Consider the following 15,487-nt stretch of genomic DNA (forward strand, 5'->3'; position numbering starts at 1 on the left):
TGAAAAGTATAAAAATGCGCCAGAGTACTTAGTTTGTTACAAATTGACAAAACCCGACTCCTTTATGGTTTAACTTGATGGAATTCTATTGGCTGGTGCAGTTGTGGGTGAAATGGTCTAATTATGTATCATTCAGACAGGGTTTTGTTTGTTCTTTCATGGGATGTGTGAGTCACTGACAAAACCACCCCTTACTGGCCAGTCCTAACTGTCCCTTACACCAGTGGCATGCTGGGTCAGTTCAGAGAATAATTAAGAGACAACCACATTGCTGTGGGTTGGAGTCACATGTAGGCCAGACCAGGTAAGGACAGCAGATTCTCTCACTAAAGGCCATTTGTGACCCAGATGGGTTTTTTCAACAATTCAACGATAGGCTATCACTGAGACCAGCTTTCTATTTGAGTTTAAGTTGCTGTCACTTGGAGGTGCTTTTCAAATCTGTTATCTCTGAGTCAATGAAACTAGCTTGTAATCAACAAATCATTGAATCCCTACCATCAACATCCTGAGGATCACAATTGACCAGAAACTCTTAGCTGGTGACCCCTGAATACTGTGCTGACTAGTGAGGCCATATATCTCACTCCCTGACTTCCCAAAATCATTCCACCACAACATAGAGGAAAAACAGAGAAACCTGGATTTTTATTGTGACTCTGTACATTCCAAACAAGCACAAAGAATGCTGGAGAAACTCAGTAGGTCTGGCAGCGTCAGTGAAACACAGTTAACGTTTCAAGTCTGGTATGTCTCTGCTTCAGAACATCACCTGTATATCCCAAAATGTTTTACACCCAAGTCAGGTGCTTGTTTTTTCCTAATCATTTATGGAATTGGAGTGTTTCTGGCTGGGCTAGCATTCATTGCCTATCCTAAATTGCTCTCGAGAAGATGTCCTCTTTGAGGTCTCCATGGTTGCACATACAGTAACACACAGAGCCTGACACCATCCGGGACAAAGCAATCTCCTGAGCTTTTGAGTTTGTGTTTGATTTATTGTTGCCACATGTTCCAAGATACGGTGAAAAGTGTTGTTTCAACGTATCTTGGCAGATATAGCAGATTGTACAATCCAAAATGTATCAGGATAACATAATGAAATGCAGAATACACTGTTACAGCTTCAGGGAAGGTGCAGAGAGAGAGAAATCAGAATTAACATTTGAGAGGTCCCTGTTCAAATGTCTGATAACAGCAGGGAAGAAGCTGCTCATGAATCTGTTCATACGTGTATTCAAACGTTTATATCTTCTGACCGAATGAAGGGGATGGAAGCGAGTATAACCTGGTGAGAGTCTGTGATGATGTGAGCTGCCTTCCTGAGGCAGCGGGAAGTATAGATGGAGTCAATGAATGGAATTCTGGTTTGCATGATGGGCTAGGCTGTGTTCACAACTCTCTGTAATTTCTTGTGGTCTGGGGAGGAGCAGTTGCCAGACCGATAGGATGCTTTCTATGGTGCATCTATGAAAATTGCTGAGAGTCTTTGTGCACATGCTGAATTTTCTTTGTCTCCTGAGGAAATAGAGGTGTTGGTGTGCTTTCTTGATTGTTGTGTTGACATGGGTGGACCAGGACAGATTGTTGGGGATTGTCACTCCCAGGAACGTGACACTCTCAGCCATCTCCCCCTCAGCCCCACTGTGCCCTCCACTCCACTTTCTGGAGTCAATGACCAGCTCCTTCACTTTCCTGACACTGATGGAGTGATTACTACCTTTACAGCATATCACCAAGCACTCAGTCTCTTTCCTGTATTTTATCTCATCGTTGTTTAAGATCTGAGTCGAGAGTGTGGTGTTGGAAAAGCACAGCTGTTCAGGCAGCATCCGAGGAGCAGGAGAGTCGATGTTTCAGGCATGAGCCCTTCATCAGTCCTCACTTTCTCCTAGTTGTTTAAGATCTGACCTCCAACAGTGATGTCATCAGCAAACATGTCAATGGAGTTGGCCACACAGAAGTGAGTGTTTGAGAAGTATAGCAGGGAGCTGAGCTGAGTACGCTTATGTTGGGGATTATGGTGGAGGAGATGTTGTCACTTATTCTTAACAATTGCGCTCTTTGGGTCAGGAAGTCGAGGATCCAGTTAGAGATGGGGGAGCTGACACCTAGGTTTCAGAGTTGAAGGATGGATTTGTTTGGAATTATGAAACTAAAGGCAGAACTGTCGTCAATCAGTAGGGTTAGCCCCATTGCACCACATCACAGCATCCACTCCCTCATCCACTGACATTCAGTAGCAGCAGTGTGTACTATCTACAAGATGCACTGCAGAAATTCACCAGAGTTTCTTAGATTGCCTTTCCAGGGACAGGGGATACATGAATCCTACTGACAAATTTCCTTTTCAAGCCACTCACCATACTGACTTGGAGATACATCGCTATCCCTTCGCTGGGTTAATATCCTGGAATTCCTTCCCTAAGGGCATTGTGGGTCTACTTACAGCACTCGGATTGCAGCGATTCAAGAAAGCAGCTCAGCCCTACCTTCTGAAGGGGCAACTAGGGACGGGCAATAAATGCTGGACCAAGCAGTGATGCAAACCTACAGAGAATGAATTTGGAGAATCATCCATCTCTGTCTCTCGTAGCTAAGTCTGACATTACTCCCAGAGCTGACATTCCATGTAGTCACAGGGGAGCTGCTTCAAATCCAACACAACATCTCACAGCTGTGACTACAGTGGAAAGTGGCTTTTTGAGGTGTGTTTTAATTCTGTCCACCATGACCAGCACAGTGCTTCTGAATTTTGTCTCTGGGCAGCAGCAAAGAGTGGACATCTTGAGCAGCCTATGAACTTGGGAGGAGAATAAATGTGGAGAAAGTCTTTCAGAACCCGAGGACAGAGCACAGCATTTCACAGCCAGTCTAGGTCTTGGGACGACAATCTTTCTTGTAATGGAGATAACTGGGCAGCTGATTTACACACAGCAAGATCCCACATAGAACACTTTCTGATGAGCCACACAATCCATTTCAGTGATATTATTGAGTAATAACAGGGGTATGTGTAACCTGAGAGTGCTCAGAGGAAGGGGACCTGAAATATTCCAGGGATGGGAGATTTTAGATGCTGCACATGTTCTCTTTGGAGGTCTACAAGATTACAACAGCTTTGGTTTAAGTTGAGAGCATATAGATGTTCCCATTTGACTGATTGCACTAATACTGAGGGGTACACAGATTACACCTCTTAGTCTGGGACGCAGGGGGTGAAAGGAGGAAAACATCATCATCATGACATAGATTCCACTGCTTATGGGAACGGAGAAAGTGAAAACAATGAATTTATTCAAAAGGGAATTGGGAGGTCAATGATGGGTAATAAACTTATGCGGCTGTGGAGATAGAACTGAGGATGTGAGTGATTAAGTTGCTAATGAGCTGCCATAGATTCAATGGGCCAAACGGCCTCCTCCTGCACTCTATTGACTCATCATTACTCTAGAAATACTGGCCAGGAGGTCACAGGGAACTCCCTTTGCCATGCTTTATGGGATCTCCAGCCGTTAAATGCAGACGTCACCTGCACAGAGTTCATTCAGAAAGCAGTGTCTCTGATCAGGCAGCAAGCTGCTCCTTGTGTTCCACCCCCTGCTGCAGCAAGTGGGCCCCTGTCTTTCCCTGAGCCATCCCTTACGCCATCTTCTGTGGAACACTGTATCCGAGCAGTTAGCAATAGGCCAGTTCTCAGCTCACAGTTGGACGTGTTTCCAGTGAAGTTGGAGTTGAATCATCACTGGGACGTTAATGATTAACGATTGATAATCAATTGCTCTTCAAGGATGGATTAACTCTGTGGGTTACTTCTCTTAAAAGAGTGAAACACATTACAAGTTATGAAACAGACGTTACAATACACACAGCACTTGGAGTCTTTAAAAGTAAATTCTCTTGTGGGAAGGTACCCATCCAGTAGCATGGAGAACTAGTCATCAGGTTGTAGAGTGTGTTCCAAGAAGGACTGAAAGATTTCTGATGGGTTTGTGAATCTTGTTGAGGCTTTGTGTCAGTGGAAGTGGTGTTCTTCAAGGACAATTTTTACCCTTTGGACTTGAGAAGATTCATCATGTGCAAACATCACTCGAGCTGGTGTTGGTCTCAACATCCCAGAAATGACCCATACGGTCTGGTGGAGGTGCTACTGACCATGTTGGTGACTGTGACCCCTGTGCCAGGTGAAGCAACTGTATTCTGCCATTGGGAAGAGTAAGCCAGTGAGGTAGCATGGAGTGTATTGGCTCTGCCACCAAGGTTAGTACTTGCCAGCTTCCGTACGAGATTCACTCTCATCTAGAACAAAGCTCTTGTATTCATAGAATCCCTACAGTGTGGAAACAGGCCATTTGGCCCAACAAGTCTACACCGACCCTCTGAAGAGTAACCCACACAGACCCATTCCCCTACCCTATTACTGTACATTAACGCTGACTAATGGACCTAACCTACATATCCCTGAACACTATGGGCAATTAGCATGGCCAATTCACCCTAACCTGCACATCTCTGGATTGTGGGAACAAACTGAAGTACCTGGAGGAAACCCACTCTGACACAGGCAGAACGTGCAAACTCCACGCAGACAGTTGCCCGAAGCTGGAATCAAACCTGGGTCCCTGGCACTGTGAGGCAGCAGTGCTAACCGCTGAGCCAGTGTGCCACCCTGCAGTGCCTATCCTCCTAACCCTAACCTGTCAACCAACAACCATTGATTCTTTGTTCCACCTGAATGGTGATATCATTTGGAGAGTTAGCTGTCATTGTCAGAGTGGGTTCACTCTCACCCCCAGTGGCTGTGGTGGTGACTTCAAATCCCTGTCCAGGGAATGATCCCTGAGTCTCCACGGATGGACCCACTGCACTGAGTGGAGTCCTGAGGGAGTGCTGCCGTGTCCGAGATGTTATCTTTATGAAGCCAAGGCCTGTCTGCCTTCTCAAGTGAATGTAGGAGATGGCAATGTACTCCTTTGATGAAGAGAAGGTTAAGAGATGGCCAATACTGGGATAAGTAGATTCCTTATTGGTTGGGGAATCGAGGGTTACAGGGAAAGGGCAGAACTGTGGACGTGAGAAATGTCAGATCAGCCACAATCCTATTGAATGATGGAGCAGGCTCAAGGGGTCAAATAGCAGACTCCTGTTCCTATTTTTTTATGGCCTTATGGTATTTATCTTTCAATCTCCAGCATAAAAACTGTTTAGAATAACCTAGAATGATATTGTGGCATGAATGTGGTCAAATATGTTCTAAAGGAGGAGTGACTAACAAACAAAAGTTGCTATAGATCCATGGGAGATATTGGCTGAAAGAGTACCTTAGAGCACAAGAGGTATAGTTAAAATCAAAAAGTGGCTGTGATGGCATTCATGAATGGTGGGATCTTGCTGTGTACAAATCAGCTACTCCTTGTCCCACTGAACCACCTTGCTGCCCTCGTTCTGAGGGTGCTGGCCACGGATCAATGCATGGGCAATGCATGGCCAACCTCATAGTCCAGGAACCCCGCACTGCCCGGTTCTACCTCCTTACCAAGATCCACAAGCCTGACCACCCTGGTTGACCCATTGTCTCAGTATGCTCCTGCCCCGACACTGTCCTATCCCCCCTAGTCCAGGAACTCCCCACATACATTCGAGATACCACCCACGCCCTCCACCTCCTCCAAGACTTCCGTTTCCCTGGCCCCCAACGCCTCATCTTCACCATGGATATCCAATCCCTCTACACCTCCATCCGCCATGACCAGGGCCTCCAAGCCCTCCGTTTTTTCCTCTCCAGACGTCCCCAACAGTACCCTTCCACCGACACTCTCATTCGCCGAACTGGTCCTCACTCTTAACAATTTCTCCTTTAAATCCTCCCACTTCCTCCAGACCAAAGGGGTAGCCATGTGCACACGTATGGGCCCCAGCTATGCCTGTCTCTTTGTTGGCTACGTAGAGCAGTTGATCTTCCGTAATTACACCGGCACCACTCCCCACCTCTTCCTCCGCTACATTGATGACTGCATTGGCGCCACCTCGTGCTCCCGCGAGGAGGTTGAGCAATTCATCAACTTCACCAACACATTCCACCCTGACCTGAAATTTACCTGGACCATCTCTGACACCTCCCTCCCCTTCCTGGACCTCTCCATCTCCATTAATGACGACCGACTTGACACTGACATTTTTTACAAACCCACCGACTCCCACAGCTACCTGGATTACACCTCTTCCCACCCTACATCTTGCAAAATTCCCAATTCCTCCACCTCCGCTGGATCTGCTCCCAGGAGGACCAGTTCCACCACAGAACACACCAGATGGCCTCCTTCTTTAAAGACCGCAATTTCCCTTCCCACATGGTTAAAGATGCCCTCCAACACATCTCGTCCACATCCCGCACCTCCGCCCTCAGACCCCACCCCTCCAACTGTAACAAGGACAGAATGCCCCTGGTGCTCACCTTCCACCCTACCAACCTTCGCATAAGCCAAATCATCTGCCGACATTTCCGCCACCTCCAAACAGACCCCACTACCAGGGATATATTTCCCTCCCCACCCCTTTCCGCCTTCCGCAAAGACCGTTACCTCCGCGACGACCTGGTCAGGTCCACGCCCACAAACAACCCACCCTCCCATCCTGGCACTTTCCCCTGCCACCGCAGGAACTGTAAAACCTGCGCCCACACCTCCTCCCTCACCTCTATCCAAGGCCCTAAAGGAGCCTTCCACATCCATCAAAGTTTTACTTGCACATCCACCAATATCATTTATTGTATCCGTTGCTCCCGATGCGGTCTCCTCTACACTGGGGAGACTGGGTGCCTCCTAGCAGAGCGCTTTAGGGAACATCTCCGGGACACCCGCACCAATCAACCACACCGCCCTGTGGCCCAACATTTCAACTCCTCCTCCCACTCTGCCGAGGACATGGAGGTCCTGGGCCTCCTTCACCGCCGCTCCCTCACCAGACGCCTGGAGGAAGAACGCCTCATCTTCTGCCTCGGAACACTTCAACCCCAGGGCATCAATGTGGACTTCATCAGTTTCCTCATTTCCCCTTCCCCCACCTCACCCTAGTTCCAAACTTCCAGCTCAGTAACTGTCCCCATAACTTGTCCGGACTTGTCCTACCTGCCTATCTTCTTTTCCACCTATCCACTCCACCCTCTCCTCCTTGACCTATCACCTTCATCCCCTCCCCCACTCACCCATTGTACTCTATGCTACTTTCTCCCCACCCCCACCCTCCTCTAGCTTATCTCTCCACGCTTCAGGCTCACTGCCTTTATTCCTGATGAAGGGCTTTTGCCCGAAACGTCGATTTCGAAGCTCCTTGGATGCTGCCTGAACTGCTGTGCTCTTCCAGCACCACTAATCCAGAATCTGGTTTCCAGCATCTGCAGTCATTGTTTTTACCAAGGTGCCAAAGTATTTTGCCATTGAGTGAGTTGTCAGCCATGGAACTGGATATGAAGTTCCTTTGGCCTTTGAGTCTCTCAGAGAGAAGTTGGTGAGCAGCTTTGGTCAAAGTCATGAAGATAATTGAGTGCAGTATTCGCTGAAACTGAATGGGATTCGGTAACCAGCCCCTACCCCAGGTTATACCACACACATTCCCTGTAACAGCTGTGGGAAGCAACCTGACATTAACAATATGCAGTGCAGAGAATATGATCTGCCTGGGAATTCACTGTGTGGGAGCTTTCGAACTTTGGCATTTACAGTTCCCTTTATTTTAAGAAATAAGCAAATTCTTTCAGCAATACTAAACTGGAAAAAGAAACTTTGAACAATTGTCCGCTCTCCAGCAGTGACATGTCCTGTGCAGTGTAGTTCAGTAAATAGCTCATAAATCCCAGGGGTTCCTGTGGTTTCATCTCAGAACACAATCAGGGTTCCTGAGAGTTCCAGAATTTCCAATTCCCACTTGGAAAACTGACACCTGGATCATTTTGCATCCCCAAGGTGCTAATTGGCCCAGCGGTAGGTTCAGGGCTGGATGAGTGGAGTGAGCAGAGGATTAGACAAGGGATATCATTCCACTGTCAATTCTAAGATACAAGCAGCAGACACATGCTCGGAAAGGGGCTTTGTGGAGCAGTGGTAGTCTCCATATCTCTGAGTCTGGAAGCCCCGAATCAAATCCCACCAGCCCCAGAGAGGTGCTCTAGCCTTCTCTGAACAGGTTCATTCGGGAAATATTTACACCTGCTTGGAGTAGGCCATTCAGCCCTTGGAGGATGTTCTGCTGTTCCATGATCTACCTCCTGGGCTCCCAGAGAGCTGAGTGCTGACCCTTCCCAGACTGACTGCCCTTCCCAGTATTCCGTTTGGAAGTGCATCTATCTCCCTTCCCCTGGGGGTGGCCAATCTCTTTAACAGCGAGTTAATTGGAGACAGGCTGGTCCCCAGGTAACACACAGCCATCCCACCACCCTCCGTAAGTATTCCAGCATGCCAGGAGATTTCGGAAGAATGATACGCCCATAGAAAGTAGGGCAGTACAACATAAGAACAAGCCCTTCACCACATTATGTCTGTGCCAGCCATGATGCCAATAATCCCATCTGCTTGCTCATGCTCCATATCCCTCTGTTCCCTGCCTGTTCATGTGTCTGTCTAAATGCCTCTTAACTATTGCTATCGTATCTGCTTCTACCAATTCCCCTGTCAACACGTTCCAGTCACCTACCACCCTCTGTGTAAAAATCTTGTCTCACATATCCCCTTTGAACTTCTCCTTATCACGTTGAACCTATGCCCCTCGCCCCAGCAGTTGACATTTCCACACTGGGTAAAAGACTCCAACGATCCACAGTATCCACATCCCTCATAATTCCCCCACTGCCATTAGGCCACTCAGCCTCAGACACTTGTACAAACAAGTTTATCCAACCTCTCGTTGTAGTTAATCCACTCCAATCCTGGTCAAGTTCATCTGCCCCTATACCCCCTCCCCTATAGGTGGAGGTGGGGGGGTATAGGGGAGGGAGGGGGGTATAGGGGAGGGAGGAGGTGTAGGGGGTGTAGGGGCTGGAGGGGGTTACAGAGATAGGGAGGGGTGCAGGGGCTGGAGGGGGTTACAGAGATAGGGAGGGGGTATAGGGAGGAGGTATGGGGGGGTATAGGGGCTGGAGGGGGTATAGGGGCTGGAGGGGGTTACAGAGATAGGGAGGGGTGCAGGGGCTGGAGGGGGTTACAGAGATAGGGAGGGGTGGAGGGGCTAGAGGAGGTTACAGAGATAGGGAGGGGTGGAGGGGCTAGAGGAGGTTACAGAGATAGGGAGGGGTGTAGGGGCTGGAGGGGGTTACAGAGATAGGGAGGGGGTGTAGGGGCTGGAGGAGGTTACAGAGATAGGGAGGGGGCTCGAGGGGGTTACAGAGATAGGGAGGGGGATGTAGGGGCTGGAGGGGGTTACAGAGATAGGGAGGGGGTTGTAGGGGAGGGGGGTGTAGGGGAGGGGGATGTAGGGGGGGAGGGAGGGAGGTGTAGGGGAGGAGGGGGGTATAGGGGAGGGTGGGGGGTGAGGGGGGGTGTAGGGGCGGGAGGTGCGTGAGGGGGGTGTAGGGGCGGGAGGGGCGTGAGGGGGGTGTAGGGGCGGGAGGGGGTGTAGGTGCGGTGGGGGTGTAGGTGCGGTGGGGGTGTAGGGGTGGGAGGGGGGGTGTAGGGGCTGGAGGAGGTTACAGAGATAGGGAGGGGTGTAGGGGTAGGAGGGGTGTAGGGGTAGGAGGGGTGTAGGGGTAGGAGGGGTGTAGGGGTAGGAGGGGTGTAGGGGCTGTAAGAGGTTACAGAGATAGGGAGGGGGTGTAGGGGCTGGAGGAGGTTACAGAGATAGGGAGGGGGTCTAGGGGCTGGAGGGGGTTACAGAGATAGGGAGGGGGTATAGGGGCGGGTGGGGGTGTAGGGGCGGGAGGTGGTTACAGAGATAGGGTGGGGGTGTAGGGGCGGGTGGGGGTGTAGGGGCGGGAGGTGGTTACAGAGATAAGGAGGGGGTGTAGGGGCAGGAGGGGGTAACAGAGATAGGGATGGGTGCAGGGGCGGGAGGGGTGCAGGGGCGGGAGGGGGGTTATAGAGATAGGGAGGGGGTATAGGGGAGGGGTATAGGGGAGGGGGTATAGGGGAGGGGGTATAGGGGCGGGAGGGGAGGGGGTATAGGGGAGGGGGTATAGGGGCGGGAGGGGAGGGAGGGGAGGGAGGGGGTATAGGGGAGGGAGGGGAGGGAGGGGGTATAGGGGAGGGAGGGGCGGGAGGGGAGGGAGGGGAGGGGGTGTCTAGGGGCGGGGGGTGAGGGGGTGTATAGGGAAGGGGGTGCGGGGGTGTATAGGGGCGGGGGGTATCGAGGAGGGACTGGGGGTCAAGCAGGAGGGATGGGGTATAGGGGGTAGGGAGGGCGTCTAGGGGCGGGACGGGGTAGGGGGAGGGAGGGGGTACGGGGGGCGGGAGGGGAGGGAGGGGGCGAGGGGGGATGGGAGTGGAGGGGAGGGGGCGCGGGGGTGGCGTGGAGGGCGGGGGCGAGCGGGGTGGAGGGGAGGGAGGGCGGGCGCGGGGGATGGAGGGGAGGGGAGGGGGTATAGGGGAGGGGCGGGGGTCTCAGGGGCGGGGGCGGGGGGTATCGGGGCGTGGCGGGGCGAGGCGGGGCGGGGGTAACGGGGCGGGGCGGGGGTGGAGGCTGGGCGGGCGGGGGGCACACGGGGGTGTAGGTCGGCGGGGGGTACTCGGGGTGTCCGGGGAGGCGGGGTACTACGGGGTGTAGGGGCGGGGGGTCTCGGGGGTGTACGGGGAGCGGGGTACTTGGGGCGGCGGTGTGACGGGGGCATGGCGGGGATTACCGCGCTCGGGGCGGGGGTCACGGGGGCTGGCGGGGGTTACCGCGATAGGGCGGGGTAATCTTAACCACCTCCCGTCAGTTTATCACACTTCTTCATTGCTTCTCGGCTTCCAAGGGTGAGGTGAACCAGGCCACTTTGTCCAATAACCAGTCCCTTTCCTCCTGGCTGTGAAGTTTGTGTAGGATCCTGGGTTACTGTGGTAAAAATAATGACTGCAGATGCTGAAAACCAAATACTGGATTAGTGGTGCTGGAAGAGCACAGCAGTTCAGGCAGCACTGTGTTTATCACTGTTTGCCAGAGTAAACACTGAGTTGACGCGAGAGTAGCGCAGCCTGGCTGGTTAAAGATTAACCTGGGTGTGCAGAGTGCAGGCAGGGAGATGCTGCCTCTGAGCTCGCTCAGTGAGCATGGTGCGGGAACACGGCGATTACTATGGCCGGCACGGTGAGTGATGTGGGGAGGCACCGTCAACTCTCCCCCCACCCCCTGCTCTCTCTCTCTCTGCTCCCCTTGGCTCTCTGACTCGCTCACCTGTTCAGGCTGTTACCGCGCTATTTCCTGACAGCTAGCAATGTGCTGCATCCCAGCAGTTTAAGGATTGTAATTCAAGGCAGAATGAAGCTTGCACTGAGTCAATCCGATAGGTCACAGGGACGGCACGGTGGCTCAGTGGTTAGCACTGTTGTCTCACAGTACTAGGATCTCAGGTTCGATTCTAGTGTCTGTCTGTGTGGAGTTTGTACATTCTCCCAGTGTCCGTGTATTCTAATCCATAGACAGAGCCAGAAAGCTGAAGGATGTGGTAGTAATCATGTCTGCCTTTTCGAAGATCCAGCACCAAAACAAATGCTCCCATGCTCTAGTGTTCCCCGATTTAGTGAATTTGCAGGCCATTTGGCCCATTTGCTGTGTGCTGGACCTTCCATCACGCCTCAAGTTCTGACTCTATCAGCAGACCCCCTGATTCCTTTCCCCCATTGCATATTTATGCAGCTCCCTCTTCAATGAAGCGAGAATATCTCCCTGTCCCGCCCCGTCTCTGGGGGGGGAGATGTTTTTGAAGTTTCGATCTGTGTAGGAAGCTGTGACTCTGCACTTTAACTCTTTCACAATCTTACAGGACTCTGTTCGGTCACCTCTCTGTTTTCTGGCCTGTTCTGGTCCATCTGTTTAATCTTTTTTGATAGTTCTAACTTATGGAAAAAAACTTTTTTTAAGTTCAACACGGTGAGTCAGTGTGTTTGCCCTGACGCAGAGGGAGGGAAGGAAGGAGATAACCGAGTTATTTTGTTCAGTCAATAATTAACAGGAGTAGCACTGAGAGTTTCCCTGGTCTCACACTCACCACTTGATGTCAGGAGGATTTTAACTCTGTCATCCTGGTTGATATTTGTCAGAGTTGCAACCTCGAGACAGAGAACAAACTAAGCACCTTCCACCCTCCATAACCTTGAACTCACCCAAAACTCTGGTTCTGTGTCATAACCCACTCCATGTCGATCTGCCCATTGTACAGTTAATGGTCGGGCCCTGGGGAATGTTGTGAACAGAGAGAACCAGAGGTGCAGGGACTTAGTTCATTGAAAGTGGAGCCGTAGGGTGAAGAAGGTGTTTGGAACACTTGCCTTTACTGGTTAAAGCATTGAGTATGAGAGTTGGGAGGTCATAATTGCAGTTGTACGGGACATTGGTTAGGCCACTTTTGTAATACTGCGTTCAGTTCTGCTCTTCCTACCATAGGAAGGAAGTTAGTATATTGGAAAGAGTGCAACAAAAGATTTACAGGAGTTAAGAGGAGAGGCTGGATAGACTGGGACATTTTTCCCTGGAGCACAGGTTGAGGATGACCTTTCAGAGGTTTATAAAATCATGAGGAGCATGGATAGGGTGGACAGCCAAGGTCTTTTCTCCAGAACTAGAGGGGCATAGGTTTAAGGTGAGAGGGGTAAGATTTAAAAGGGACCTAAGGGACAATTTTTTCACACAGAGGGTGGTGTGTGTACGGAATGAGCTGCCAGAGGAAGTGGCGGAGGCTGGTACAATTGCCACATTTAATAGGCATTTGGATGGGTCCAGGGATAGGAAAGGTTTCAAATTCAAATTGGAATTTAGTTTTATTGTCACGTGTTTGGTCAAGTCCAGGAGGACAGTGAGGAGTGTACAATGTCCCCATGCTGCTGTGCCATTTTCGGTAAACAGGTAACAAACCTTTCGGTAGAAAGTAGTTTGTCCACTCACCGGGATCACAAACCTGACTCCCTCTGCCCGCCGGGAACACAAACCTGACTCTCTCCACTCACCGGGAACACAAACCCGACTACCTCTGCCTGCAGGGAACACAAACCCGACTCCCTCTGCCCGTAGGGAACACAAACCCGACTCCCTCTGCCCACCGGGAACACAAACCTGACTACCTCTGCCCGTAGGGAACACAAACCCGACTCCCTGTGCCCGTAGGGAACACAAACCTGACTCCCTCTGCCCACTGGGAACACAAACCCGACTACCTCTGCCTGCAGGGAATGCAAACCCGACTCCCTCTGCCCACTGGGAACACAAACCTGACTACCTCCACTCACTGGGAACACAAACCCGACTCCCTCTGCCTGCAGGGAACACAAACCCGACTCCCTCTGCCCGTAGGAACACAAACCCGACTCCCTCTGCCCTCCGGGAACACAAACCCGACTCTCTCCACTCACCGGGAACACAAACCCGACCTCCTCTGCCTGCAGGGAACGCAAACCCGACTCCCTCTGCCCACTGGGAACACAAACCCGACTCCCTCTGCCCGCTGGGAACACAAACCCGACTCCCTCTGCCCACTGGGAACACAAACCCGACTCCCTCTGCCTGCTGGGAACACAAACCCGACTGCCTCTGCCCACCGGGAACACAAACCCGCGCCCTCTGCCCACTGGGAACACAAACCCGACTCCCTCTGCCTGCTGGGAACACAAACCCGACTGCCTCTGCCCACCAGGAACACAAACCCGACTCCCTCTGCCCTACGGGAACACTAACCCGACTGCCTCTGCCCGTAGGGAACACAAACCCGATTTCCTCTGCCCACTGGGAACACAAACCCGACTCCCTCTACCCGCTGGGAACACAAACCCGACTCCCTCTGCCCACCGGGAACACAAACCTGACTCCCTCTGCCCACTGGGAACATAAACCTGACTCCCTCTGCCTACAGGGAACACAAACCCGATTCCCTCTGCCCACCAGCAACACAAACCTGACTCCCTCTGCCTACAGGGAACACAAACCCGACTCCCTCTGCCCACCGGCAACACAAACCTGACTCCCTCTGCCCACCGGAAACACAAACCCGACTCCCTCTGCCCTACGGGAACACTAACCCGACTGCCTCTGCCCGTAGGGAACACAAACCCGACTTCCTCTGCCCACTGGGAACACAAACCCAACTCCCTCTGCCCACCGGGAACACAAACCCGACTCCCTCTGCCCACCGGGAACACAAACCCGACTCCCTCTGCCCGCTGGGAACACAAACCTGACTCGCTCTGCCCACTATATTAAAGCAGTGAATCTGAAACATAGAAAATCCATGCAGGAGTCGGCCATTCAGCCCTTCAAGCCTGCTTTGCCATCCAATATGTTTATGGCTGATCATCAATATAATGATTATTCAGTTGCTAAAGTGTTGATAATTTCCACCATAGCTGCTTACGTTTTGTGGAATGTCTGCTTCTGTATTTTGCTTTCCCCAGTTGGAAAAATAAGTAGAATCTCAATCATAACCTGAAGTTTACTAGGCTGTCAAATCAGAAAAATTAGAAGAGACCTTATTTGATAATGAGGTAAAAACAATAACTGCAGAGGCTGGAAACCAAATTCTGGATTAGTGGTGCTGGAAGAGCACAGCAGTTCAGGCAGCATCCGAGGAGCAGTGAAATCGACGTTTCAGGCAAAAGCCCTTCATCAGGAATAAAGGCAGTGAGCCTGAAGCGTGGAGAGATAAGCTAGAGGAGGGTGGGGGTGGGGAGAAAGTTGCATAGGGTTGAAGAGCTTCAGGGCAGAGGAAATTACCTGGGAGTTGTAGTGGGAGAGGGACTCCCTGAGATTCTTGTAGAGAGAGGAGGAAAACTTCTTCAAGGCAGGCATCCTTGCAAGAGGATTCGCAGTGGGGTTAAAAAGACTGAGGTCCTCGCTACATGTTTTGGGGGTACGTGTATGGAATGAGCTGCCAGAGGAAGTGGTGGAGGCTGATACAATTGCAACATTTAAGAGGCATCTGAATGGGTATATGAATAGGAAGGGTTTGGAGAGATATGGGCTGGGTGCTGGCAGGTGGGACTAGATTGGGTTGGGATATCTGGCCAGCATGGACGGGTTGGACCAAAGGGTCTGTTTCCATGGCTGTTCATCTCTATGGCTCTCTAACTCTAAATGCAGACAGATGGGACGAGTTCAGTTTCGGAACCCAGGTTGGTATGGATCATTTGGGCAGAAGGGTCTGTGTCTGTGCTGTATGACTCGATGACAGTAACCTCCTTCATCTGTCCGTGACTCTGTTTCAATATTCTCATCCCTGCCCTCGGTCTCTTTGTTATCGCCTGAAATATTATAATCCTCCTCAATCTCTGCTTTCTTCTCATTTTGGGTTTTCCCGCCCTCATTTAAGCCTTTCACC

At 51.3% G+C, this 15,487-nt stretch overlaps 1 protein-coding gene across 5 annotated transcripts in view; it reads left to right on the forward strand.

Moving 5' to 3' along the window:
* Window positions 1-15,487, forward strand: part of LOC140480153 (choline transporter-like protein 5) — a 284,053-nt gene that overhangs the window by 128,326 nt on the left and 140,240 nt on the right. The window contains exon 1 of one of the 5 annotated variants that reach the window (XM_072574867.1): window positions 11,176-11,271. The exons of the other annotated variants lie outside the window; for them this stretch is intronic. Coding sequence (XP_072430968.1) covers window positions 11,235-11,271 — 37 coding nt within the window. The 5' untranslated portion in view covers window positions 11,176-11,234. Of the gene's footprint in view, window positions 1-11,175; window positions 11,272-15,487 lie in introns of those variants that run through there. 5 annotated transcript variants of the gene reach the window in all.

This window comes from Chiloscyllium punctatum, chromosome 7, assembly GCF_047496795.1.
Source record: "Chiloscyllium punctatum isolate Juve2018m chromosome 7, sChiPun1.3, whole genome shotgun sequence".
Lineage (NCBI taxonomy): Eukaryota > Metazoa > Chordata > Chondrichthyes > Orectolobiformes > Hemiscylliidae > Chiloscyllium > Chiloscyllium punctatum.